The sequence below is a fragment of the Doryrhamphus excisus genome, chromosome 10, assembly GCF_030265055.1.
Source record: "Doryrhamphus excisus isolate RoL2022-K1 chromosome 10, RoL_Dexc_1.0, whole genome shotgun sequence".
Taxonomy (NCBI): domain Eukaryota; kingdom Metazoa; phylum Chordata; class Actinopteri; order Syngnathiformes; family Syngnathidae; genus Doryrhamphus; species Doryrhamphus excisus.
In genome coordinates, this window is record NC_080475.1 from 1,021,634 (window position 1) to 1,046,117 (window position 24,484).

The 24,484-nt window shown below is 40.8% G+C and overlaps 2 protein-coding genes across 10 annotated transcripts in view; both read right to left on the bottom strand.

The window, feature by feature from the left end:
• Nucleotides 1–6,006: 6,006 nt before the first annotated feature.
• Nucleotides 6,007–13,336, bottom strand: rcc1 (regulator of chromosome condensation 1). 2 transcript variants are annotated; one of them, XM_058084519.1, is made up of 10 exons: nt 13,183–13,336; nt 12,426–12,525; nt 12,131–12,318; nt 11,872–12,051; nt 10,536–10,632; nt 10,332–10,454; nt 9,641–9,781; nt 6,945–7,064; nt 6,717–6,869; nt 6,007–6,632 (listed from the first exon to the last, which is right to left on the bottom strand). In XM_058084519.1, the coding sequence occupies exons 2-10, from the start codon at nt 12,505–12,507 to the stop codon at nt 6,457–6,459; spliced, it is 1,260 nt and encodes a 419-aa protein (XP_057940502.1). In that variant the 5' UTR covers nt 12,508–12,525; nt 13,183–13,336; the 3' UTR covers nt 6,007–6,456. The 2 variants fall into 2 exon arrangements, with proteins under 2 accessions (XP_057940502.1, XP_057940501.1); XM_058084518.1 differs by lacking the exon at nt 13,183–13,336 and adding an exon at nt 12,985–13,139.
• A 415-nt stretch (nt 13,337–13,751) lies between these two features.
• The window catches only part of phactr4b (phosphatase and actin regulator 4b), a 31,647-nt gene continuing 20,914 nt past the window's right edge, over nt 13,752–24,484 (bottom strand). For 5 of the 8 annotated variants that reach the window (XM_058084513.1, XM_058084511.1, XM_058084510.1 and 2 more), the window contains 10 exons: nt 22,423–22,770; nt 21,430–21,561; nt 20,041–20,557; nt 19,614–19,915; nt 17,488–17,692; nt 17,301–17,356; nt 16,959–17,020; nt 15,552–15,689; nt 15,395–15,471; nt 13,752–15,320 (listed from right to left, as the gene is read on the bottom strand). In XM_058084513.1, the coding sequence (XP_057940496.1) occupies nt 15,305–15,320; nt 15,395–15,471; nt 15,552–15,689; nt 16,959–17,020; nt 17,301–17,356; nt 17,488–17,692; nt 19,614–19,915; nt 20,041–20,557; nt 21,430–21,561; nt 22,423–22,770 (1,853 nt within the window). In that variant the 3' untranslated portion in view covers nt 13,752–15,304. Of the gene's footprint in view, nt 15,321–15,394; nt 15,472–15,551; nt 15,690–16,958; nt 17,021–17,300; nt 17,357–17,487; nt 17,693–19,613; nt 19,916–20,040; nt 20,561–21,429; nt 21,562–22,422; nt 22,771–24,484 lie in introns of all 8 variants that reach the window. The other 3 variants (XM_058084517.1, XM_058084515.1, XM_058084516.1) reach the window with 2 other exon arrangements.

Genomic DNA, 24,484 nt, shown 5'->3' on the forward strand with positions numbered 1-24,484 from the left:
GGTGTTAGCATATTTTGCCATTTTCATGTCTAGGCATATTAACAGCACTATTATGCTATGTGCAAGCATGCTAAAATTAGCATAGTAACATTTTTAGCCATTTCCATACCTAGACAGTTATATAAACACTTACCATAGTACCATTATGCCAGGTGGTAGCAAGCTAACGTTAGCATTGCTAGCATGCCAACATTAGCATAGTTGCATTTTTAGCTGTTTTCACAGGTAGACTATTATATAAACACTGAGCACTATCATGCCATGTGTTAGCATGCTAACATTATCATGTAGAGCGCTTGGCAGAGTGCTTTTTTTAGTTTGGCAATGTGAACGACAACATAAAAATTGAATTTTAACAAAAACCTGAATTGGGCATCATATCCTGCTGTGTGAACACAGCCAATATCACAAAATGGTCATAACGACATGGTAGAGACGTTCAAGAAGAACCCATTAAAAAGGGATGAGATGAGCACACAATGTCTAAATTGGTATGAAAACATCAAACCAGGACACAGTGCCTCCCTCATAGAAGCCCCTGCACACACCTACCGGTGAGGCGCTGAGTGGCTTTACAAGAAGCCCTCAGCCCCCCTGGACGAGGGGCCCCCATCTATCAAAGCAATCTGCAGTAATTGCAAGTATGGTCCGCAGGCGACAGGAAGAAGCTCAATAAGTGGAGACGTATTCATTTGCTAATAATGCCAGATTTGCTTTCCTGAGCACACACTCACAGAAGAGCATCCTGACTACTCCACACACCATGGCAACATGTTGCACATATTTTCTCACCTAATACGCCATGAACAGCTAGAGGCTAGTCTAGTGACCACCATCTTGTAGTCCATAGTCTCAACCTTTTTGGACACTTGGTCATTTGCATGGCTTTTCTTCCCCCTGAGGATTGTTTCCAAGCAATGGGAAAGCCTGCGAACGACAGCAAAAGAACCATAGTGATTACGCAATAAACACGCAAATGACACGGTTTAATCGCTGTACATGTCACATTTTATTTGTGTATATTTTTCTGTGACATTCTAGATCAGGGGTCTCAAACTCAATTTACTTGGGGGGCCACTGGAGCTCGGGTCTGGGTGAGACTGGGCATCATCAGGTTACAAAATAATAAAAATAATAAAAACACAAAATAATCAAACTTGTTCCACGTTGGTAGGTGTCTATTTTTTTTAAACTCAATGTAAATGGTAATGGTTTTATTTCATTTGAACATGCATCAGATTACAATTGAGTGCATCCCATAATCAGTTCACAGTTCCACATTCCATTAACAAGCAAAGCTTATTAAATCCTACCCCTCCATCTGGTACTTTTACAATCAGTAACTGTTACATTTGTTCACTTCCTGCTTTCCATAATAAAGTTTTTTTTTTTTTGTGATATGACCATACAATGACATAATGGGTACAATAGTAACTGTCCATATGTCCTTATATGCATTTGCATTTTAGGTCATTTTTATGCTTGAAAATGCTAAATCTATACAAAAAATACATACCATTTGCTACAATATGTATATTTTAGACCAAGTATAGGCTGTATTCAACCATGAAACAGCATGATTCATTCATTAGTATTTTTTTAAATCGAATAAAGCTGCAAAATCGATGACTGTATTAACATTTTGGATTGACCAAGAGCACTTGAGAGTAGTAGTTATTAACGAATCTTAAAAGTGTAGTGTATGTTTTGTGTAGTATTTTGGAATAGTGGTTTGAAAGTGATTTGAAGCAATTTTGTGCACAATCTAAAAACAAAGTGCTCTCATAATCAATGAACTGATCTGAGCTTGATTAGAAATGTGAGATACTTACAGCAGTGTGATCACACTTGCATATCGCTAAGCTTATTAAAGGATGCACAGTACAAAGCAGACAATAGAGACAGAGTGCTCGTGCAGGTGCCTGAGACACTGTGTTATTATTCTAATAAAGGAGGAAGATTAGAGGCTGACAGCTTCATGAAAATCTTTGTTCTACGGTACAGTACTTGCTACGACTGAGAGAAACTAGTTGCTGCTCGTATACTTGATTGAATGTGTTGCTTTGTGCTGATGTTGATGAAAAAGGTTTCAGGGTTTTTGATCTTTCAATGTGTCGTCAAAAGATGACGGTCCTAATTACATATCCATCAACAAACTAAATGTCACTTTTTGAATAGTCACAAAAAGGTATTTTTCCCAGGTATGAAAGACCCATGAAAGAGCATATTCAGGTTGTCTTCAAATCTAATTAAAAGCAAGACATAATTCATATAAGCCTATATGGCTTTTTTTATAGCGCTTTTTTACATTTTTAAATAAACGCTAGACATGCATGGTTTTAAACAATGATGTCTCCCACAGGGCGTTTCCCAATTATTCATGAAACTGAATATGGTATGATAAAAAAGGATGCTCTACATCACAGTCAGGTTCCAGTAATAATGTCAGCTCATATGAAACGTTCCTGTTTGCACGATTCGCTTGCTACAGCACCGCAAGGTGCATGCCATGTTCCTACACCGACTGTCGAGCTTGAGTAGGGTGTCTGGCAACACACAGCTGCAGATATCTGCTAGACAAGAACACACCATAAAAATATAGTATCTTAGAGCTGCAAAACAGACCTTAAAATATAAGATATGAACAATTTGAGTTGAAAGCGCCCAAACAAAGCACCCCATGTGCATACTACTGGGGTGAGCTAAATAAATAACCTGCCATGGGGCCAAAGGAAGTTGCAAGTGCCAGCAATTTGATTAAGATGAGAAACACTATTGAACTCAATCTTGACAAGGCTGCATCAATAAGTTATATCCATTTATTATTTTTCCACTGTTTTCTGCATGTAAAACTGTTATTTGTAAAAAAAATATGCTGTTTAATATTAGTGCATTTATCATTGCACTAAAATTAATATATCTGCAATATGTCTATTCCTGCATATGCTCCTGTGCAATACTATGTGTATATTGTGGACATCTTGTATATATCTTGTTAAATTGTCTTTTTTATTCTACTTTTATATACTTTTTTTTTAACTTGACTACTGCACTGAAAGGAGAAGCTCTCCAATCTTGTTGTACATCTTGTATAATGACAATAAAGGCCATTCAATTCCAATCCAACAAATGATTTGGATTTACTTTATTTCCAATGCAGAAAAAATTGCTTTGGTTTTCGCATATTGATATTTATTTTCTGAAAAGTTACCAAATTAAAACTACTGTTACTGCACTATAGTAGTAAATTGTCTTGACTTTTCTAATTATAACATGAATCAGTAAGCGCATTTTAACCCTTTTTTTAATCATCACTTCAGATTTTTTTTTACAAGCCTTAACTTCAGAATTCATCCTTAGTTGAGATCCTCAGGTTATCACTGATTAACCTTGTGCATCTCAAATGTTGTTCCATCATTTGCATCCTAAGCGCTCTTGATTGCCATGAATGTAATTTGCATGAGTATAGTCAGAAAACAAGCGAAGCAATTATTCCCGCTGCATATGCTGTATGTGGCGTTAATCAATGGCTTAACAGGACACACCCACAGAACTGATAACATCAAAGAAATAGTACGCATTTAGCCCGGCTAACTAAATAAACAATGTTCTGTTCTAGTGTGCTGATTAGGAAAAGGGATAATGAGCAAGAAGTTAATTTTTGTGTTGTTCCCTCTCTGCGGAAACTGCAACACTGCAAGAATTATCCACACAATCACTTAGCTGTGAAATGTGCAGCACAGGAAATAAAACGCAGCACACACACCAAAATACACATTAAAAACGTGTAAGTATTAATGAGCTTGTTACAAGATAAGGCTAAAAATCACCAATTAGCTAAAAATGTCATCCAATACTTCTCTACAAGAGAGGAGAAATATGATCTCAGGGAAGAAGTACATTTGAAACACTTCTATGCTAGGACTACGTTATGCTAGCCATAGCATTTCAGTATGTGGAATCAAACTATGGAATGGATTGAGTAAGACCCTCAAACAATGCACAACGATGAGCCAATTCAAGAAACAATACAAGCAGTTGATGTTTGCTAAATACAAGGATGAAGAGTCTTGAACCAGTCATGATGTGCTATACATATCACTATATTGACACTTACTATGGTACCCATTATGTCATTGGATGCTCATATCACCTTGTACTTAGGTACATGAAAAAAAAAGTATTTTTTTTTCTCTCAAAAAATACATTTTTTATTTAAAAAAAACGTAATTATATTAGGAAAGCAGGAAGTGAACAAATATAACTTACTGATTGTAAAAGTGCCAGATGGAGGGGTATGATTTAATAAGCTTTGCTTATTAAATTATTAGCAAATTGTATTTTTTGTATAGATTAAACATTTTCAAGCATAAAAATTACCTAAAATGCAAATATAAAGGACATAGACAGTTACTATGGTACCCATTATGTCATTGTATGGTCATATCACAAAAAAAAAAAAAAAAACTTAAACTGTATTATGGAAAGCAGGAAGTGAACAAATGTAACAGTTACTGATTGTAAAAGTACCAGATGGAGGGGTAGGATTTAATAAGCTTTGCTTCTTCCTACTCCTTTTGGACATGTGGAACTGTGAACTGATTATGGGATGCACTCAATTGTAATCTGATGCATGTTCAAATGAAATAAAACCATTACCAGAGTCCACAAAAACTACACAAGCATATTCCACAATTGTAGGTGTGTGTGTTACTTGACATTAATGTGAGAAACCCATTTCTGAGCAGACGGTAGTTCATTAGGGCCTCTTGGCAATACAGCAATTTGGCCCGTACATCAATCTCTGACTTTTGAGTTGACATCATGCATGTGTCATGAAGAGTCAACTGACCATCTGCCGGCAACTTGGCTCCGAGATAGAAGAGTGGTGTTCCTGACAGATGCAGCGAGTCCAAATAGCGAGTGAAGTCAAGTGGAAAGGCATATGTAGAAATAATGGGGAGGCACCTCAGCTTTGAAATACGACACGTCCTGAGTGGAAAGTTCAACAAATAAGAGACAGGGTCTTTCAAGGCTGCAAAAGGCAGGATGGCATCAGAAGTATTAGGAGGATGGGACTCACCTTAGCAACTCAAATGCATCAATTAAGCCAGTGCTGATACATTCCTGATCAAAAGAAGTAACATGTTGCACTGATCAAAGGGAGTACTAAGTAGAACTTCAAAATGCAAAAAGAACAAATGGGATCGAGTAAAAAAAAACACAAAAAAAAAGATCTGAGGACAACAACTATTAAAGTGCAATTCATCAGCTGAGCAATACTTTAAGACTGCAACCTTTAAAAGCCAAAGTCTTACAGTTACTGCTGAGGTTAGAACCCCCAAAAATGTCACTGGCCCAGCTCCGGAACATTCCATGGGCTGTCCGTCAAGACACGGTCCAATGGTCGACCCAAGTGGTTGCCGCTGGTGCAAGGGTGCAGTTCAATAACCATCAGACGGTATATGTGAGACAAGGGTTATAAGACCAAAAAACTGCCACAAAGCTGCCCGTTGGGACTTCAGGTTGTGCAGGGGCGTCAAATGGTGTGGTAATAACTACCTTTTATATGCTGTTCACAATGACCAAGTCTCCATAATGACAAAGAACTTCTTCCAGAGGAAAAACATCACTCTTTCGGACCATCCTGCGTGTAACCGTGATCTAAATCCAGTTGGGAACATTTGAGATGGTTTACAAAAATGGACAGTTCCAGACAGTGGATGCCTTCCGTGAAGCCATCTTCACCACTTGGAGCAACATTCCCACTAGCCTTCTGGAAATGCTTTTTGTGAGTTTTTTTTTTTGCTTGATCAGCTGATGTACGGCCTATTTCAGTTTAATGGTTTAATGGCTCTTTTGTGTCACATTTCTTGTTTTAGCATTTTGAAGCTCAACTTACACCTTCTTGGATCCAACATATTGTCATTTTTCAGCTGGTCTTAATTTTTTGATGACTGTATAACTGTAAATAATAAAAAAAGTAATATAAACGAAACAGCAAAGTAAAATCTAAAATTTATTCTCAGACATGAACAGTAGCAAAATACAGGATGTTGTTACCCAAACAGTGAAAACATGAGTGCCCTCTGAACAGCAGTTTAGCGCCTAAACTCTATGGGTAAAAATATCCTGTCATCAGCATCCATGCAATCAAAATTAATAAAAAATTTATATCCATGGCAACAGTCAAACACCACACACATCGTCTTCCAGTCATACAAATGACTTACTGATAATCCGAAGGATGAGGTTTTAAAAAAATAGTCTATTAGTCACAATATACTGAAACATCAGCAAGGGAATTTTACCTGACGGGGTTGAACGTCAGTACTTTCTTAGCCGTGATTCCCCTGCACTTACTTAGCTGAGCGTAGAACGCCACATAAAGACATATCACTCTCACTGTAGGAACAGTAAACAGTCAGAAGTATCATTACATGCCTGAGAGGAACATCAGCTTTCCTCTTTGTCTTTAACCAAAAGAGCTGTGTGCTGCCCTCCGCTGGACGCCATCAGTACTGCGCAATTCTCCAGCTGCTTGCCGGTCATCTTCACTGGGCTCCACTCGTCGTCTTCCTTTCCCGTGCCGAGTTGCAGGTTGGTGCCCATTCCCCAGGCGTACACAAAGCCTGGAGTAGACGCGGTTAGCATGACGTGCTTCTCAGCGACTACTTCCAATGCTGGAATGTTCCGTGTGTATTATAGTTTCTTACCGTCTTTAGTGACGGCATAGCTGACGGACGCCCCGCAGGTCACCCCTCTCGCCGATTCTATCCCGGCCACAGGGGTGGGCTCACTTTTCTCTTCGGCCCCTTCGCCGAGACCAAGGCGACCGTACTCTGCTCTGCCCAAGCTGTACACCCGTCCTGTTATAAAAGTCAGAATTCTGTCAATTCAGCCCCCAAAGACGTTACGGAAAAAACGCAATACTAGACGGTTACCTTCTGAATCGAGACAAACTGTGTGATGTTGTCCTCCGGAAAAGTCAACCCAGGCTGTGGTGGAATTCTTGAAGGAAGTCAGTTTCACAGGGACAAAACACATCTTTGTACTTCTGGTGCCTGAACAAACAAATAAAAATGCAAGTTGAGAGAGGAGATGGGCGTGGCTAATTTATTGCACTTTACATTAACACAGTGCTTCTCAATTCATTATTTTCAGTCATGCCCCCCCTAAGGGACAGAAATGTTTTTGATGCCCCCCCAATTTCAAATACTAGAGAAAGAGAGTACTAGAGAGAGTACTTTTACTTTTTATATCTGACTGCTGTGCCCCGCCCCGCTTTTACTCATGTTTTAACTGTGTATTAACCAATGAATGTTGTATTTTGGTGTGTCTTCTACTCTGTTTACTTGCTTTATTCAACTCCATTCTTCTGTAAAGCGTCTTTGAGTATTTTGAAAGGCGCTATACAAATAAAATGTATTATTATTATTATTACTGTACAGACTGAACCTGAAACTGGGACAATACAGCAAAATGGGGAGTATACAAGTGAACATGAGTACTATGACTTTGTTTATGTTGGTAGGTCTGCATTGAGATGAAAGCCTCTCTCTCGTCTCCCCTAACAGGTCCCCCGTGCCCCACCCCACTATTTGACAAGCACTGCATAAACAGCACGTTTTCAATCTGTGGCAGTTTAATTGATTTCATTAATTGGAGGCAACTTGCAGGCTGGCTGCAAAATATACACTCCTAATCAAAAATGTTAAGGCCAGTTGAAATATTTTAAACACTTACATTTTGCACTGTTGAACCAGTGATTTTCAACCACTGTGCCGCGGCACACTAGTGTACCTTGAGAAACCGTCAGGTGTGCCATGAGGACATATCCAATATCACTTTTTATAGTTAAAATATTGCAATTGTCATATTGTCAATAGCCATGAATATATGGACCCAAAAATTCAAATTGCATTTGGTTTATTTGCTCAAACGGAAAGAATTGAACAGGGGTGGAATATTCCTTTAACCAATCTGATTGAGGTATCTTGTACCCGCTCAAACGGAAATTTGTCAGGGTGCGTGTTTTTCTTCTTCTGTTTATTGGCGGTTGGCAAGCAGCTTTCGTGTGCATTAGCGCCATCTGTGGAACAGAATCTAAACCCTTCTATACGCCATTCACAAGTCCAGTTTTATTTAAAAAAAAAAAGAATATATATCTATATAAAACATGTCCCGAGTTTAATTATAAAATATTAGCAAGATTGGATGTGATCTTTTCCTTTTTAAATTTATCCCGGGTGCGTTCTTTCAGCGCATACTCAGATATGACATAACATGCAGATCCAGACATTCTTCAGTTTTAAAAATGGATGGCCAGCAATCGGCACTGGACTAAGCAAAGTTTGTTTTTGATTCAAACTAAATTTCAAGACTGGACAGACGAAAAACTGGCAATACGGAGTTATTCCAACAAGTGAAAGAAAAACTCGAGGAAGTCGGTATCACGTGATGTTGACGTTTACGTTTTACTGCACATGACCCATTGACTATTCTGGTTGATTTTCACGGTGCATGTAGACAAGAGATTGGAATATTCCTTTCCATGGATACCATTGTTTCCCGAAAAGGTCATTCGGAAAGAGAAAAAGTTGTCATGTAAAAACGTGTCTACAGTTGAGTGTCTGTGGTGTAAAGACTCGCAGAGCAATGTAATATTGGTCCATGTGGCAACACCTACCTTGTTCCTTCGATAGACTTTTGGATGCATGTGTGAGGTCGTGGTGACATTTTGTAACTTTTGGTTAGTGGTGTGCCACAAGATTTTTCCGTGCCGTGGCTCAAAAAAGGTTGAAAAACACTGCTCTATACAATGGCGCATCAAAAGAAATGAAGAAAGGGAAGTGAGACTTTTGGGGGGGGGGGGCAATTTATGGCAAACCGTGAAATTGATAAGCTGTTCATCAGCAGATCAAATGTTTAAGACTGCAGCTTATAATATCTAAAATCTTGGAAAATTTGTGGATACAATGTCTTTACTTCCAGTCCTGTCTGTTTTGGGCCAGATTTTTAATGGTTCTCCAGGTATGATGGAGGATCTTGAGCTCCCGTTCTACAGCAGGTGTCGAGTGAAGGGCTACGTGGGAGATGGGGCCTGGTTCTCTTAGTAAGTGTCCAATCCATCTCCACTGCCCTCGCATAATAATGGTGTCCATACTGTTAGTTGCGCCGGGGCGATACGATACGGAGATTATTTCAGTCCACAATATTTCCAGAAGTCTTGTAAGGTTCCTAGTCTGGACGGTGGCCGGTTCAAGGTCTGTTTCAGTCACCCCTTAGCTTGGTGCTACACTGGGATGACTTCCACAAATAGTCTAGCATTCTGAATGTATGTATTCTTGGCCTTGTTGAGGCGATTCCTGATATCGCTGCCTGCTCTGCCGTCATGCCCTTAGAGTGCGCTACTGATGTACGAGAACTCCTCAGTTTTTGGAATATCTTCTCCGTCACCAGTGACCTACTGTATCGCTACCTGTCTTTGCAATGTGTGAGTAGGTTGCTTTGTTTGTTTTATTAAATTTTATTTCATGGGGTCAGCGTCGTTTTACACCTGAATGAACACTTGAATGTAAAACTGTTGACAGCCAACCCCAAAAGGGTCTACCGATTATTAAAACGGCAGGACACTTACCCAACTGGTGGTAGTTGGAGAGGCCGAATCCATACACCTGTTCATCTTTTGACACAGCAAAGGTGGCATAAGCTGCACAGAAGGCGTCGATGAAGTGAACCCTCCCTTTGACTTTCACAATCTGAGGAACCAATAAACGACCTGAAATCACAGGAACAGAAATTAAGCTAGTACAGAGACTAGATCTGTAACAGTATGGCATTATCATGGTTATATAAGTACCACAAAACTATTTAGCCAATAAAATAACATTTTGAATAAAGTAAATATTTATGACATACAACACATTTCAGAATGCCTTTTTATTTTTCCCTTTTTGCAGTTTTTTTTTGCCACCCGGCAATTGAGGAACAAGCAGAGGTCTACAAATGGCCCCTGGGCCACATTTTGGACACCCCAGATCAACGTATTTCACAGGGAAGGTGAAGTGTTACAAAGCGAAGGAAGAATGTCCTAGCATTTCACCCTTCGCCGCTGTAGTTATGCACACTCTGTGGGCTTGTGGAGGTGTCCTGCATGTCTGGATGGCTGCTCCAACAGCAAACTATTTGTATTTGGTTACAAAGTAACAGAGGTCTCTGTCCCGAACCCAAGGCTCCATAATGACAAATCTGAATACATGTACCCTTGACCTCTCATGGAGTCGATGAATGACACATTTACAGTATCGTCGCGAGTTCTCCATACTCACCAAGGCCTTTCCTGCCTCCCCTGACTGAGAATTGTTCAGGCACCCTGCCTAGCTGTCCTTGTTCCGCAGCGCCTGACGTGTAGAGCCTTCCCTCCATGGTCACCATTACCAGGTGGTCGTTACCTGTCAACACATGACCGACCTTTAAAATTCGACTTTTGCCTCATAGTAAAAACATGTTGTGGAAATGTAATCAAGCCCCACCTGATGCTACTTTCACAACGGTTTCTGTCATGGGTAGTTTAAGTGGGAGAGCAGCTGTTTGTAATGGATCCAAGAGCCCGATAACACCATTATTATCCTGGATGGTGGGGAAAAGATCAGTAGAAATGAGGACAACCTTCCCCTCATGCAACATACAGTACTTCAAAAAATACAACAACCCACAATACAGCTAGCATCTACCCAGACCATCATTTTATGATGGATCGGTTGATAACATAATCACATATTATGTTGTGCGCTTTTCAAACAACAGTGAGTGAGGTTTCTGTGGGGAAATCTGCTCTTGTCTTAATAAAAAGGGATTGCTGAAGGAAAGCAGAGTTAATACAGATGTAATTACCAGTGTGCCACTGAGCATTGATGAAAATCTAATTACTAAATAAAATAACAAGACAAATATGAAATCCTGAAAGATGAAAACAGCCCAGATATATAAAAAAAAAACATGGTTTTAACGACATCAACTTGATGGTTTGTCTTCTAGTATCAAATGCTAGAAAAATGAGATGTGTTAATTTAGGTTGGTGAGCACCAGAGACCACAATACAAGTTATAATTAGGAGAAAATAAACATATGCTCAGACAATGCAAGAAATCAAGAGAGGCGGAAGAAATAGGCATATGCAACAGGTGAAAGAGAAGCCGGCAATGGTTACATTGAAAACAAAAAAAAAGGCTAGACAGATTTAAGACAAAATAATAACAGTCTTAAGTTAACCCGTTCTTATTCACATAATTATTTTCAGATACAGGGGGAAAAAAATCAAAATGATATATACTTAATTGAAATGCCCTTATGAACCAATAAACACATCTGTTCACACATCTTCCATTCCCTTATTCATTGGTGGGGACTAACTAGATTTTATAATTTAAATGTGTTTACCAAGTGTGTGAGGCATATAATAATAATAATAATAATACATTTTATTTGTATAGCGCTTTTCAAAATACTTAGACACTTTACAGAAGAACGAAGTTGAATAAAGCAAGTAAACAGAATAGAAGACACACCAAAATACAACATTAATTGGTTAATACACAGTTAAAACATGAGTAAAAGCGGGGCGGGACACATATGTAGGCTTTAAACCTGGATTGTGGTGAGAGTGAAAATGGCAATTAAAGAGAGAAGTGGAGCTGAATCATCTAGTAATTACAACAGCTGCTTTTATTGCAAATGTTGATCTGCAAATGTTGATATTGAAAGACATTCATATCAATTACCCATGGTTTTTCGCTGGTTATGGAATGTAACCCCCATGAAACGCGAGGCTCTACTGTGTTTGTGAGGAGTAAGGAGTCGAGTACTCACCCTGAAGGAGCCCCACACATACACTGTTCCCTCCTCTGTTAGTGCGGCTGTGTGACTGTCTCCTGCAGACACCTGAACCACCTTCTCTTCCAGCACCACCTTCCCTGGAATCATCTCAGACCCTTCCTCTTTAGTGTCCCGACCAAGAGCCCCTTCATCATTACAGCCAAATGTGTAAACCTTAAGAAAACGGTTCATAAGGAGCTCAATTAAAAATGTCACTTTTTTTTTTTTGAAGGTGTGTTAGATGTCTACTTACCACACCCGTTTCGCTGAGGCACACAGTGTGCATTCCTCCAGCTATCACCTGTATTATCTTCTCAGGCAGGGACAATAGAGCTGGCTTCTTCCTCTCAATGATGTCCTCTCCCAAACCCAACTGTCCAACATCACCCTGGCCCAGAACAAGAACATGACCAGGGTCTGTGCCATGACTCCTGTGATAAACTGATTTAAAAAACACACACAACGTACATCAACTCATAAGCCAGCACAATCTTGTTAATATGTATAAATTGGTTCTGCTGCAGTGAATTGTTTTTTACAATCCCCACCTTTTACTCTCTTGGGTTCGGTTTTCACCTCTTCTAAAACAACCTCAGACTTCCTCTTGGTGGTCGACTTTCCAGCAGGCATGGCAGCAACTCTTAAAAACTGTGGAAAACATGAGAGAAGGCGTATTTAAAAGTGATGGGAGTTCCAAACTTTTAGAGATGCATGCTTTAAAGAGAATAACTTTTAAATATTACTTGGGGGAACCCAGAGTGGAAGTGTGTGTGGTACAATAAGGCACTGTATTACAGTTGTCAGGAAGCTGGCACCATTCCAGCATCCCGACTCACAACCTTCGCTTGCTGCTCATTTAAACTAAGCCCTCTTAAATAAAAATACACATAAAGTGAGAACCCGATACTGTCTTCTGTTAAGGAGGCGTCTTATTATGAGGAAATGTCTTCACGTACTGCTACATTTGCAGGGTTAGAAAAGTTACCAGTGTTAGCTTGCGTTGGCAGCATGGACGTGCTTCTAAGCGAGTAGCTCGATGTTCGCGTTGAGAATAACTTACCAAAACAAACTAAACTCTATACTTATTAAAAATATATACGTATTTACCACAAAATCTACTTTGCTAGCAGCGAGGAACGCGTAAGTGTACGTCCGAGTCACAGCTAGCATTAGTTAGCAGCGCTAGCATGCCATTCCGGAATAGGTAACACACAACTTAAACAACAAACATAGAGTTTGATTTACTAGGTTTACTAATTTGTAATCTTTCTGGGAGAAAGTTAAAGTTTTTGATAGTTGACCAACCTGTGACAAATACAAGTTTGTGGCTGGCTGGAAACCGGCATGCACATGTATGTCCCTGGTCTGGAGAACCAGTTGACTATTCTCGCGATAACTCCAATCGTGAGTTGGGTCTTAAAGAGACAGCGCACAGAGCTTTGGCACAAGCGTAAACGAAACGAAAAATAACATTCTCATGTGGGAGAACCGATCTCATTTTCACTGGGAATCTATAGGCATGTTTTTTCCCCCCTGCTTCAATCGCTTTCAGGATTTTAATTTTAAAAACATTTCTCAGAAGCACCAAAGCTTCCGGTCCACTTGGCATCACGCAACCAGTAAAATTAGGCCTTCAAAATAAAAGCAAACTTGCTCTGAATTGGTACGTTTTAATATACATTATGTGCCAGTGTATTTTTTTTTTATCTCTGCTGGAATACACAATTCGGCGGAGTTAACGCGAGTCTATGATCTTGCCAGCAGGTGTCACTGGAGCTCCGTTTTTTCAATGTAAAAATTAAGCTGCCCTTTGAACGCCAACAAAAATAGAACCCTTTAATTGCACAGCAAGTGTTGAATCACTGCACAGAAGGTTCAAGCTGTAAGATTTTTAATTAGATCCAGATGTTACTATGTACAGTTAAAAGGAAAAGAACTATCAGTCCAAACATCTTCACATTCAATTAAAAATGAACTTAGTTTTACAGAAAGGGTACACATTGATATTCCCATTCTTGTAGCATTTTAATCATAAACTAAGATATTTGTGCTTAAAAAAATAGCAACCTATAACACTTTATTTAAAATTTCTTTTCAAACGAAAGGAAGACAAGATATACACAAGCATCAGTTAAACCTATATCCACCTGTACACAGCATAGAGAACCCTGTAAGCTACTGGCCAGACAACACTACAAAATTGAAAAAAAAACAAACAAAAAAGAAAATTCCAGCCAAAATGATCCCCTGTTGACCGTTCACATGTATTATGATTTCTTTTGTGATAAATCCCTGATCTACTAACAACAGCAATTTACATTGGATTCTTAGCAGACAACACCAACATGACCTTATCAGAAAATGGCTACAGAAATGTCTTGCCTGTGTGATTTTAAAGGGAAGTAGAAAAAACTCATAGAAAAGTAGAAATGAAGAGAGGATATCCAGATCCTGGGAACGGGGGGATCCTTATTGGCTCATGCAGATTTCAGAAATAGATGATATGAATACCAATATCCTATATTTACTAGGCATTGGGTACATTGGCACACAAACTCACCAAGAGCATCCTGGCCTGCACTTTCTTTTCTATTTCTACACTCACGCTTAAATGGCCAGCGCACATCACAACGATAAATACAGCCAAGCCCAAAAAAAAAAAAAAAAAAAAAATCAAAAACAAAAAAGCCGTCACTAACGATGTGATCAAAACTTGAATATAAAATATCTTGTGCATGACACAATACTTTGTAATTAGATCTTTGCAAGTTTCATTCTAACGTATTATTATAATAGCAATCTGTACAGTTAATATAAAAACACACAATATCCCAGAGATGTTCAACCCTAAAACAGAATATCCCAGTCTTCAACCTCCAGTCCACACTGGCTAATGCCATGCGTCATCTCCAATATTATTGTGTGGAGTACTAGAAATGAACATTTTTTCTTTACTATTATTATTTTATGTTCTCACATTAACAAGACAAATGAGTTAGCGTTTCCATATACAGTAGAGAAGAAAAAAAGGCAACACAGAATGAGGCCGCATTTAAAGGTATTGACTAGATTCCAGGTCCCTGAGGGCCGCCACATTACAGCAGAGCGAGAAGCAGCCCTGTACTGTTAGGTCCTTTGTAAATGTCACCATTTTGGTTGGCACATGGTTACCCCCTGTTGTCCGGGAAAAAAAAAATACTGCATCTGCATCATCTCCAAACCACTACCGCTTCCGTTGGCTGAAAGCAATGCCGTGTGAGGGTAAATGGAAGGGACGCGAGAAGCATTCATGTCAGTTCCAGGCTGTCCCTGATCAAATGTAGAGTACATTCAGGAAATGAGAAAGGGCAATCTGTCTGCACAGTCAGCAGATGCTTGCCACGAAGACCTTAAGTGCTTCATTCACCAGGTGAAGAAGGCGGAGAGGCTAAGGCCGGTGAAACCTGGAAGGAAATCAAATTCACGTAAACAATACTTATACAGTATTCCAACTCCTTTTATTAAGATGAAAATATACCTTGTGTAGATTCTGCTCTCTTCGTGAACCTCCATTTCAGTACTTTTATAATCGTTAAGCTCTTTCCGAATGGCTGCCTATAAGACAACATCACATGAATTGTAGGAGAGCAAAGTAATGACGCTTTGTCATGCATTCTTTTGACTGACTGACTTACCTTATCAGCAGGAGTCAGCTTGGTCCACGGTTTGTCTGCCCTGCGATCATAGTCTTGGGCATCTGTGACTTCCACATATTCGTGGAATCGCAAAATTTTTCTCGCCTGCAGTTCTGCAACTGTGGGTCTTTGACTCAGCTACAAGAAATGAAATTTTGTTAGTTACAGTATGTCAATATCAGCTAGTAGGGATGTCCCGATCCACATTTTTTGCCATCTGATCAAATTTTTTTTAAATAGTCTTGATGATCTTAATCTTAATTTATGGAAGTGAATATGGTTATGAAAATAACTCATTGAAAATAATGCAACCAGAGTTGCTGAATGTACTTTTTAATTACTCAACACAACCAACAATATAGTTTGGCTTTGGTATCAAACCTCTGAGAGTCAGGCCCCGAATCCAATAGACGACACAATAAAAGTTCAACCATTCATTCTCTACTGTGGGGGTGCTGGAGCCTATCCCAGCCTGGACTGGTCGCCAGCCAATCACAGGGCACATATAGACAAACAACCATTCACACTTTCATACATTCATAAAACCCACATGCACGGGGAGAACATGCAAACTCCACAGGGTGGGATTGAACCCTGGTCTCGTAGCTGTGAGGTCTGCGCACTAACCACTCGCCCACGCGTGCAGCCAAAAGTTCAACCATTCATTCATTTTCTACCGCTTTTCCTCACAAGGGTCGCGGGGGGTGCTGGAGCCTATCCCAGCTGTCTTTGGGCGAGAGGCGGGGTACACCCTGGACTGGTCTCCAGCCAATCACAGGGCACATATAGACAAACAACCATTCACATTCATACCTATGGACAATTTGGACTCGCCAATTAACCTAGCATGTTTTTGGAATGTGGGAGGAAACCGGAGTACCCGGAGAAAACCCACGCATGCACAGGGAGAACATGCAAACTCCACACAGAGAGATGGCCGAGGTTGGAATTAAACCCTGGTCTCCTGGCTGTGAGGTCTGCGCGCTAACCACTTGACCACTCGTGCAGCCAAAAGTTCAACCAATAAAACAAAATTTAAATGGTAGGACGAATCATTTCACATGGTTATTTGACCATGTGATTTCAACACAATAGTCATTTATTGACGGTCTCTAGCAGTTAAGAGAGGCACTTCCCGTGCACTATGACACAGAAGTCCAGGCCCAGTGAGGGGCAACTACTGCTGTTGCTATGGAGCCGAATATCAAACGTCCAACTAATTTAACCATGGTACAACACGGACATGTCTGCATGGTGGCGTTGCGGGGCGGCAGGAGTCGAGTGGCAACCAGCTTTGAGGCGCATTACCGCAAAATTATCAGTCATCCCAATCCTGGAGATCGGATCGGGACATCACCATCAGCTTATACACAATATGAGACATGATGTCAGATGTAGAATTCTCACCTTTCTGGTCAGTCGTCGCTTAATCTCCCGAACTTCCGCTTGTCTGTCAGCCTGATTTTTAGCTGTAAAAGACAGCATAAGAAGAAGAAAAAAGGGCTGTATTTAGACACCGTATTCAAGTCCGGCTTGATGTGCACACAAAGAAGAAGAGAAGTGGCTTCTAAAATTAGATCTATTCTGCAACACAGGTTAAGCCTTCCTTCTCTCCCTCTGATATGGTTCTCTATATGTCAGGTCATAGAAGAGGAGAAGACAGAATAAACAACATAAATCATGTCCCTTGGTTCTAGCATGGTTTAAGTTACTGACACAAAAGTTAAAGCAGGAAAAGTTGATACTAACGTTGGAGGATGTTTCTTTGCTCCAGCTCCTCAGCGGTGGGTCGCTGGCTGAGACGTCTGATGGGAACAAAAGAGAGTAGATTCTATTTTTAAGACAGTTTCATTGCTTTGTAATTCAAACCAAAAAGGTAAGTAGAGCAGTTGACAAGTACTCTTATCATTTCTAAATAAATTGTGTCTTTCTTTACCTTGTGAGCGCCGTGCCAATCTGCGTGCGGATGGCCTCCCACTGCTCCCTGCTCTGCCAGGTGAGGCCGGTCTGTCCCGGTGGCAGAGGAGTGTCATCTCTGGCACTTCTCTCCTGCGAAAATCTGTCCCTGTCAGGTGCAGAGGGACGGCTGTTCAGCTTCAAAGCCAGAGTGTCTTTCCTCTTCACTCTGCTGGCCAGGGCACCTGATTAATGGACACGAGAAGACAATAATTATGGCATAGTTTATCTTCAGGGACATTTCAAAACATATATCATTCTGAAGACTAACTGGATTTACATTAACGCTTATAGGGGAAAATAGCTGTGTTGTTGTTGGTTGTCCTTCATTTATTGCAGTGAATTGGTCCCAGACCCAACCGTGATAATTGAATTTCTACAAACTAGGGTTTGATATTAATACATGGAATACTTAGAGCAGGGGTCTCAAACTCAATTTACCTGGGGGCCACTGGAGCTAGGTTCTGGGTGAAGCCAGGCCGCATCAGGTTTTCAAAAAAAAAAACGAAAAAAAACCCAAAACGCATTTATTACAAAAATTATAAAAAAAATCAATAAAAAAAAAACTATCTTCAATGCTTTTGCTACTACTATACACTACACTTTTTCAGTACTTTGGTTCCGGTTTTCCATACCAAAATATCTGATAAAACATTCCACTGTTCTCAAATATCTTAATTTTAATTTTTTTATACACAAAATAAGTTAAAAAAATAAACAAATTAAGAATAAAGACAATAAATCAATCAATCAGTAATAAATAAGTAAAATAATAATAAAACAGCAAATAAGAAAAACGTAATAAACCACATACAGTTGGTAGAGAAATTATTTTTTTCAGATTCAAATGTACAGTATTAACAGTTATTTAACCTTTAACATGAACATTAATGAAACTTAATAATTTGACCCAATTAGCAAGTTAGCATCGTACTCAGTTCCATCTGGGAGCAGCGTCGTAACTTTTAACAACATGTTTGATGAGATGCTTTATCTTGACGTGTATTTTCCGTTTTATTCCAAATCATTTCCTGCATTTATTTGTACCCAGCGTCATAACCCTTTATCTTCATTGCTAATCCAAAGCAAAACAGGGTGGGGTAACAGGGTAGGGTAACAGTATGGGCGGGGCAAAATCATGTTAATTGTGTCCGGTGTGCACACAGCTTTAAGCTGTCATTTCAACATTAAACTTTGGTATCAAGGTGGGGGCCTCAAACTAGCGTCTCACGGGCCGCATTTGGCCCGCGAGTTTGAGACCACTGACTTAGAGCATAGAAAACCTGTATAAGAACATTTAACATTATTAGAGCCCCGTAGACACCTTTACACCCTTATTATTTAATATAGTAGACATGATAAGTGATAAGAAGACATAATAACTCACACATTAGCATTGGGAAAGTCCCTGGTTGTAGCATATCAAACATAAAGTGGGTTGATTACGTTGCATAAAAAAAACAAAAAGATCCTATCCTCACGTTTGTCACTTGATTGATATAAAGTACAACTAGCCTGACATGCATCTGGCATAAATACACGTACATTTGTATTGCTGTCTTTGTTTACACCACATTGCGCAACTCTTACATGCAGGCTACAGGATCTCTGCCGGGACCTTACGAGAATGTAACTAAGCGACCAAGCTAACTATTTAGCCACCAGTTTCTTTATTCTAAATTTAAGAAAGGGTTTGAAACCGTCACTGGGTGTCAGTCACAACAAAACATCAATGAACCATGACATTCATTACATTGCATTACTTTAACACTGCATGTCCGACTTGACCTATTGAATTAAAAAAAAATCCTCCCATTTTGTGTGGAAGTGGTGAGTTTTTGGCTTCTTACTTCGTCCTTCTTCCCCAATGTTTTGTTGTGACTGACACCCAGTGACCTGAATACAACATATAACTCATCCCATAGTTAGTGATTATTTATTCAATTAAGAATTTTGGAAAAATCTCGGTAAAGAGAGTAAACGATGTTCGAACCACGATGTAGCGAGAGACGACTGTGTTTTTTTTGGTTGTTCTGCTGGTAACAGACACACTGTACATACAAAAAGAAAGCAAGCGTGCTTTAATCAGGATATTGTGATGCTTACTCAGTGGGGGTTCTTCCTCTTCATCCTCATCGGATTCATCATCTCTATAACGCACAGGACCGTCCGAGTCGCTGTCCTCTCGGTGCAGGCCGTGCTCGTCATCATCCTCGTCATCTTGCTCCTCATCTTCCTCGTTGTCATCGTCTCCACTGGGAATGACACATATTCCGACATCGCCGACCAAGCCTCGGCGACTCCGTGGCTCAAGCTCTGGCTGGGGGATCTCCCCGTCGTACTCCTCTTCCTCATCATCATCATCGTCCTCCTCTTCCTCATCCTCTTCGGAGTAGTCGTCCTCAGACCTATTGGGAATGGAAAGTGTGAATGAAAACTTTCATTTGTAGTGTTAATTAACAAGCAAATGCAAATAAGACAAGATCTCTCTTTAAGATCGAGCAGTGGGCTTCATTCATGAAGTGGAACTCACAGTTTCAGTGGTTGGATGCTGACAGGAAGCGGGCGACCTCGGTCTGCTTGGTAATCAGGAGGCGTTTCAAAGAGCAAGCTGTGCGCACGCTGTGACCCGTCCGGGTTGGGTTGAATTGGGCCAGGACTGGACAGAGCTCTCTGGATCATGATATGCAGTGGAATGGGAGCTTGGCGCTGGGGAGACTCGACGGTAGGGCTCGGTGGATCAAACAAGATGGGTATGGGCTGGGGCAGCGGGTGCGGATAAGAGTGCTGATGGTGGAGGTGGTGAGTGTGCATGTGTTGGCGCGGCGGAGAGGGGGGTATGTGCGCTGGCAGCGGAGGAGAGGCAGGAGGGGGTGGCAGCTGAAAGCTCACGGAGCTGTGCTCCTCGACAGAAAGCGGCGAGGGGGGGATGGGATGGCCTGAAGTAGACGGATCCTCCGAGTTGCGTTTGGTGACGGGTGTGGTTCTCTTTGGGGGCATCGGTGGGGAGGGCTTGGCTGGGACAAGACCCCCCGGGCCTTGTGTGACATCTGCTGCAGACAAGAAGCTAAGTCAATAACAAAGTCAACTTTAAAACATCTGACATCATTAATTGAGTGCCATATATTATACTTTGCTTTCTATCTGGCTTGCTAATGTGGAATGAAAGCACATGCTTCTTCTGCTGAACAGACAGACATCCAGTTTGACAGAATACAAATTAACTGAAATTACATGTCTTGTCTGAGCAGGAAGGCATACAGAGAAAATTACATCACATGACTATCAACATGGATGCACACATTGATCTAGTGTGCAACTTGTGCCCCAGCCTGCATGCTCAACACAGCCAGACTAAAATCCTGTGTATCAAAACCTTGTAGACAAAAAAGCTCAATTTCAGCCTTATAAAAGGGACATGCACATTTTGCTGTGTTATGCCTGAAAGCTTTAAAGTCATATCTACAGCATGTTAAAGTCATAGCCGTGATGAGTGCTGCCAATCCATAAGCATGCAGATAAGTCAACCATTATGTGACAACCATTATTGTCCATCCCATCCGAGTAGCCTTGAGGGAATCACTTCCTTAAAATTCCACTGATAAATTGCAGGCTATCGACCTGCTAAAAGCTCACTCTCATTGACATGCCAAATGAGAGCATCAAGCTGAAGTATGCTCAACTGCTTATATACATGAAGCACGCAGCACACTCATTATTCGCTGAAGATGGGCATGCAACTTGTATAAGTCGGTGACACAATCAAGATCCATCAGGAATAAAAAGACATTGGGGAGGAAATACGTGGACAGCCAGAAAGGACGCCACATGGTGAAGAATGCAGACTCCGATGGTGAGGAAGGGGGGTGCTTCAGACATGGGGCATCCTGGTTTTTTCGGATACCAGAGTGTCTCATTTTACCTGAGCGCAGGCCTCCAGCCCGCCGGCACAGGTAGACAGGCAGGGATAGATAGACATCATACTCGCACTCTCGCTTCCAGCAGGACCAGTAGAGCGGAAGCTGTGCATTCTCTCCCCCCTGCAGGGCGGAGACTAACAGGGGGAGATGGAGGCCTTCAGCTGGAGTGTTTAAAAGGCTACGGTGTACATTGCTGCAGGCTTTATGCAGTGTTCAGGTGTGTTTACACACTGTCAACTTCATTTACAACATAAACAAATTTCCTTTAACACTGCTGACAGAGCGACAAGTACATGTTCTATAAACCAGTTGACTTTTTTTTTTTTTTACCCCCAATAGGTTCTCTCGATAATTGGGTTAAAAAACTGAGAAAGATGGTTTTCTACTTGTCCACGTATCACTCACAAATACACAAGTACATCCTGTAATGTCAACATCATGCCTTGAGTTGTGCGCACTCTCGCACACAACACAATGTTCAAAGTTGAATCATCAGTGATAAGTTTCACAACAATGAACCACAGTACAGTCTCACTCCAATGGGAATTAGGCAGCAATCCCATGCGACACAGAAAAAACAACAGCCACTGAACTGCAGCCATGTGAGCGCAGACTCGCAGTCACAAGAGTCCCTGTTGTATTAAAAGTGTCAAATGATGAGAGAAAAAAAATGTTGCGACAATAGTCAGTAATCTGCTGAATAAACGATGCTTAAACTGTTTGATGGGCTCTATCAGACTCGAGTGTTTTCCCCATACATTCATTTATTTATTTGGGGCAGCCTGCCATCAATACATTTGGACCACCACTGATACATCTCTTGATACTTTTTAGGGGTTTTGATTTGGTGTTACCTGTTCACCCTACAACCACCTAATGCCACATATAGATAGCAGTCCTGTGGGAAACACTGCATTCTAACATTAGCCGATTGATAAAATACCCAACGTATTATTTAGAAAAACATACATTTGAGGCTTCAGCGTGTTACTTACCCAGCACGCCCGGGTTGCCCCTGTTCACCGGCTTGGGCGGAGGTAAAGGCGGCTGCTTGGCGGCCTGAGTGGTGGATGACGACGATGCCGCCGATGAGGACTGCTGGGTACTCGCACCCGCAGAGGAGACGTTCCTTGTAGGCTTAGACGCGGCACCCGAGGAGGAAGAGGAGGTCTGGTACTGGGCCGGTGGATGGTTGGATGGGGGGCGAGACGGTCCCTCGCTGCCGGGTTCGGGCGTGGAGCTTATCAGCCACTTTGGAGGCATGATGGACTGTTTAGGCGGCAGAGGTTCACGAAGAGTATCTCTCAGGGTTTCAGGGTCAGGGGCAAAATGGCTGTCTGACTCTATGAAAACAAGCACAGGATTGTAATTTTGAACTTTTGTTTTAGCACATTTGATTATACTACACTAGAAAAGTACAAATGTATATAACAGCGTTTCATTTTTTCACCATTACAAAGTATCATTTTAAATTCTAGCTTAACATGGCTGGCTGTAAATATTGCATTTGAGAGAAACAACAGCGGGCTATTTGCTGCCAGTTCACCACTCAAAGCATGCACCGTGATAGCACTTGATTGAGAATAGCATTATCTCTGGATCAGTGGCAGTGCGATAAACAGTGTAGGCGACTGCAATTACCACCACACCACACAACCCTCAGCCTTCCCCACATGGTATATCCGAGGAATCCCACATTCTTCTGCAATTCCTAAGCCTTTCTTTCTGCTGTAACTCGAAATCATCTGATTATCTGTCTCTACTGAGAGAAGACCAGAGGAAGTGGGTGCCAGCTGGAACTAGCTCACTCGTATTCCATCTTTTTCCACTTATCCGGGGTCGGTTGTGGGGTCATCAGCTCTGAGTACTTCCAGCTCTTTGGAGGATCCCAGATCAGTTGAGAGACAGAGGATGAAGCCCAATTCTACCCCTTATTCCTTGCATGTTCACAAGAATCAAGTGTGGGTAAATTCTAAGCAATAGCCCTAGAAACCAAGTGTGGCCAAGACCTGGCTTGACACGGATTTTGACATCACCACAAAATCCTGTAAACAACATGGCCGTACGCGAACAGGACAACATCATTACTCTATATTTATTTTCAGCACACTATTACTACTATTGCCATTATTATTGCATTTACATTGTGTTCATAGTAGCCAATCAACCATGCTTATGTGTCATTCCTGCAGGAGATCCTGAGCCAAGTGAAGCCCCTCTGCTACACCCCATAGCACTCCAGGACCATTCAACTGCTGCAATCCCGGGGTGGAAAAGTCAAATGCAACAAAATGCCATTCGGGACTTTCTTCCAAAGGGAGAGAACATCAACAACAGTAGGAGATCCAGGCCAAAGCAGGGGGGTTTTGAAATAATGGTTGATTATGTATATACATGTGTTGATGTTCATATTGTTATTTCTATTTCATATGCATGTTTGATACATAGTCTATTTGTATAAATGTAGATACAGTGCTGGCCCATGGGCCAAATGTGGCCCGCAGGACACTAGTTTGAGGCCCCCGCCTTGATATGAAAGTTTAATGTTAGTGCGGCCCACGCAAGTTTGTTATGGATGCTGTATGGTATCATGTACCCAGAAAAAATTATTATTGTTGTATCGTTGGATTAATGTTCATGTTAAAGGTTAAATAACTGTTAATAGTTATCCTCCCTATCCGTGTGGAAGTGGTAAGTTTTTGGCTATTAAGTTTAAAGGAAATAACTTGAAGACTACCGTTTAGGTCGCTAGCTCTCTAGTTTGCGAGTTAGCATGTGTCTCAAGACCCTGCAGTTGCGCAATATGTTGTAAATAAAAACTATAAATGTGACTATAGTCGTGTTTTGTCATGTCTACAGGGCTCTAATAATGCTTTGTTCATTTTAATCTGAAAAAAATAATTTGTCTACCCACCAACTATATGTGGTTTCTTAAGTTTTTATTATTTGCCGTTTTATTATTATTATTATTATTATTATTATTGTATTTATTTATTACTGATTGATTTTCTTTATTCTTGATTTGTTTATTTATTTTTCATCTTATTTTGTGCAGAA

Coding starts and splice junctions, on each gene's coding strand:
- rcc1 (XM_058084518.1), bottom strand. CDS start 13,047: ATGCTAGCTGTGACTCGGACGTACACTTACGCGTTCCTCGCTGCTAGC. Junction 7,065..9,640: donor CTCCAACTACCACCAGTTGG/GTAAGTGTCCTG, acceptor TTGTTTGTTCAG/GCACCAGAAGTACAAAGATG. Junction 6,870..6,944: donor AGTTTGTCTCGATTCAGAAG/GTAACCGTCTAG, acceptor CTTTTATAACAG/GACGGGTGTACAGCTTGGGC.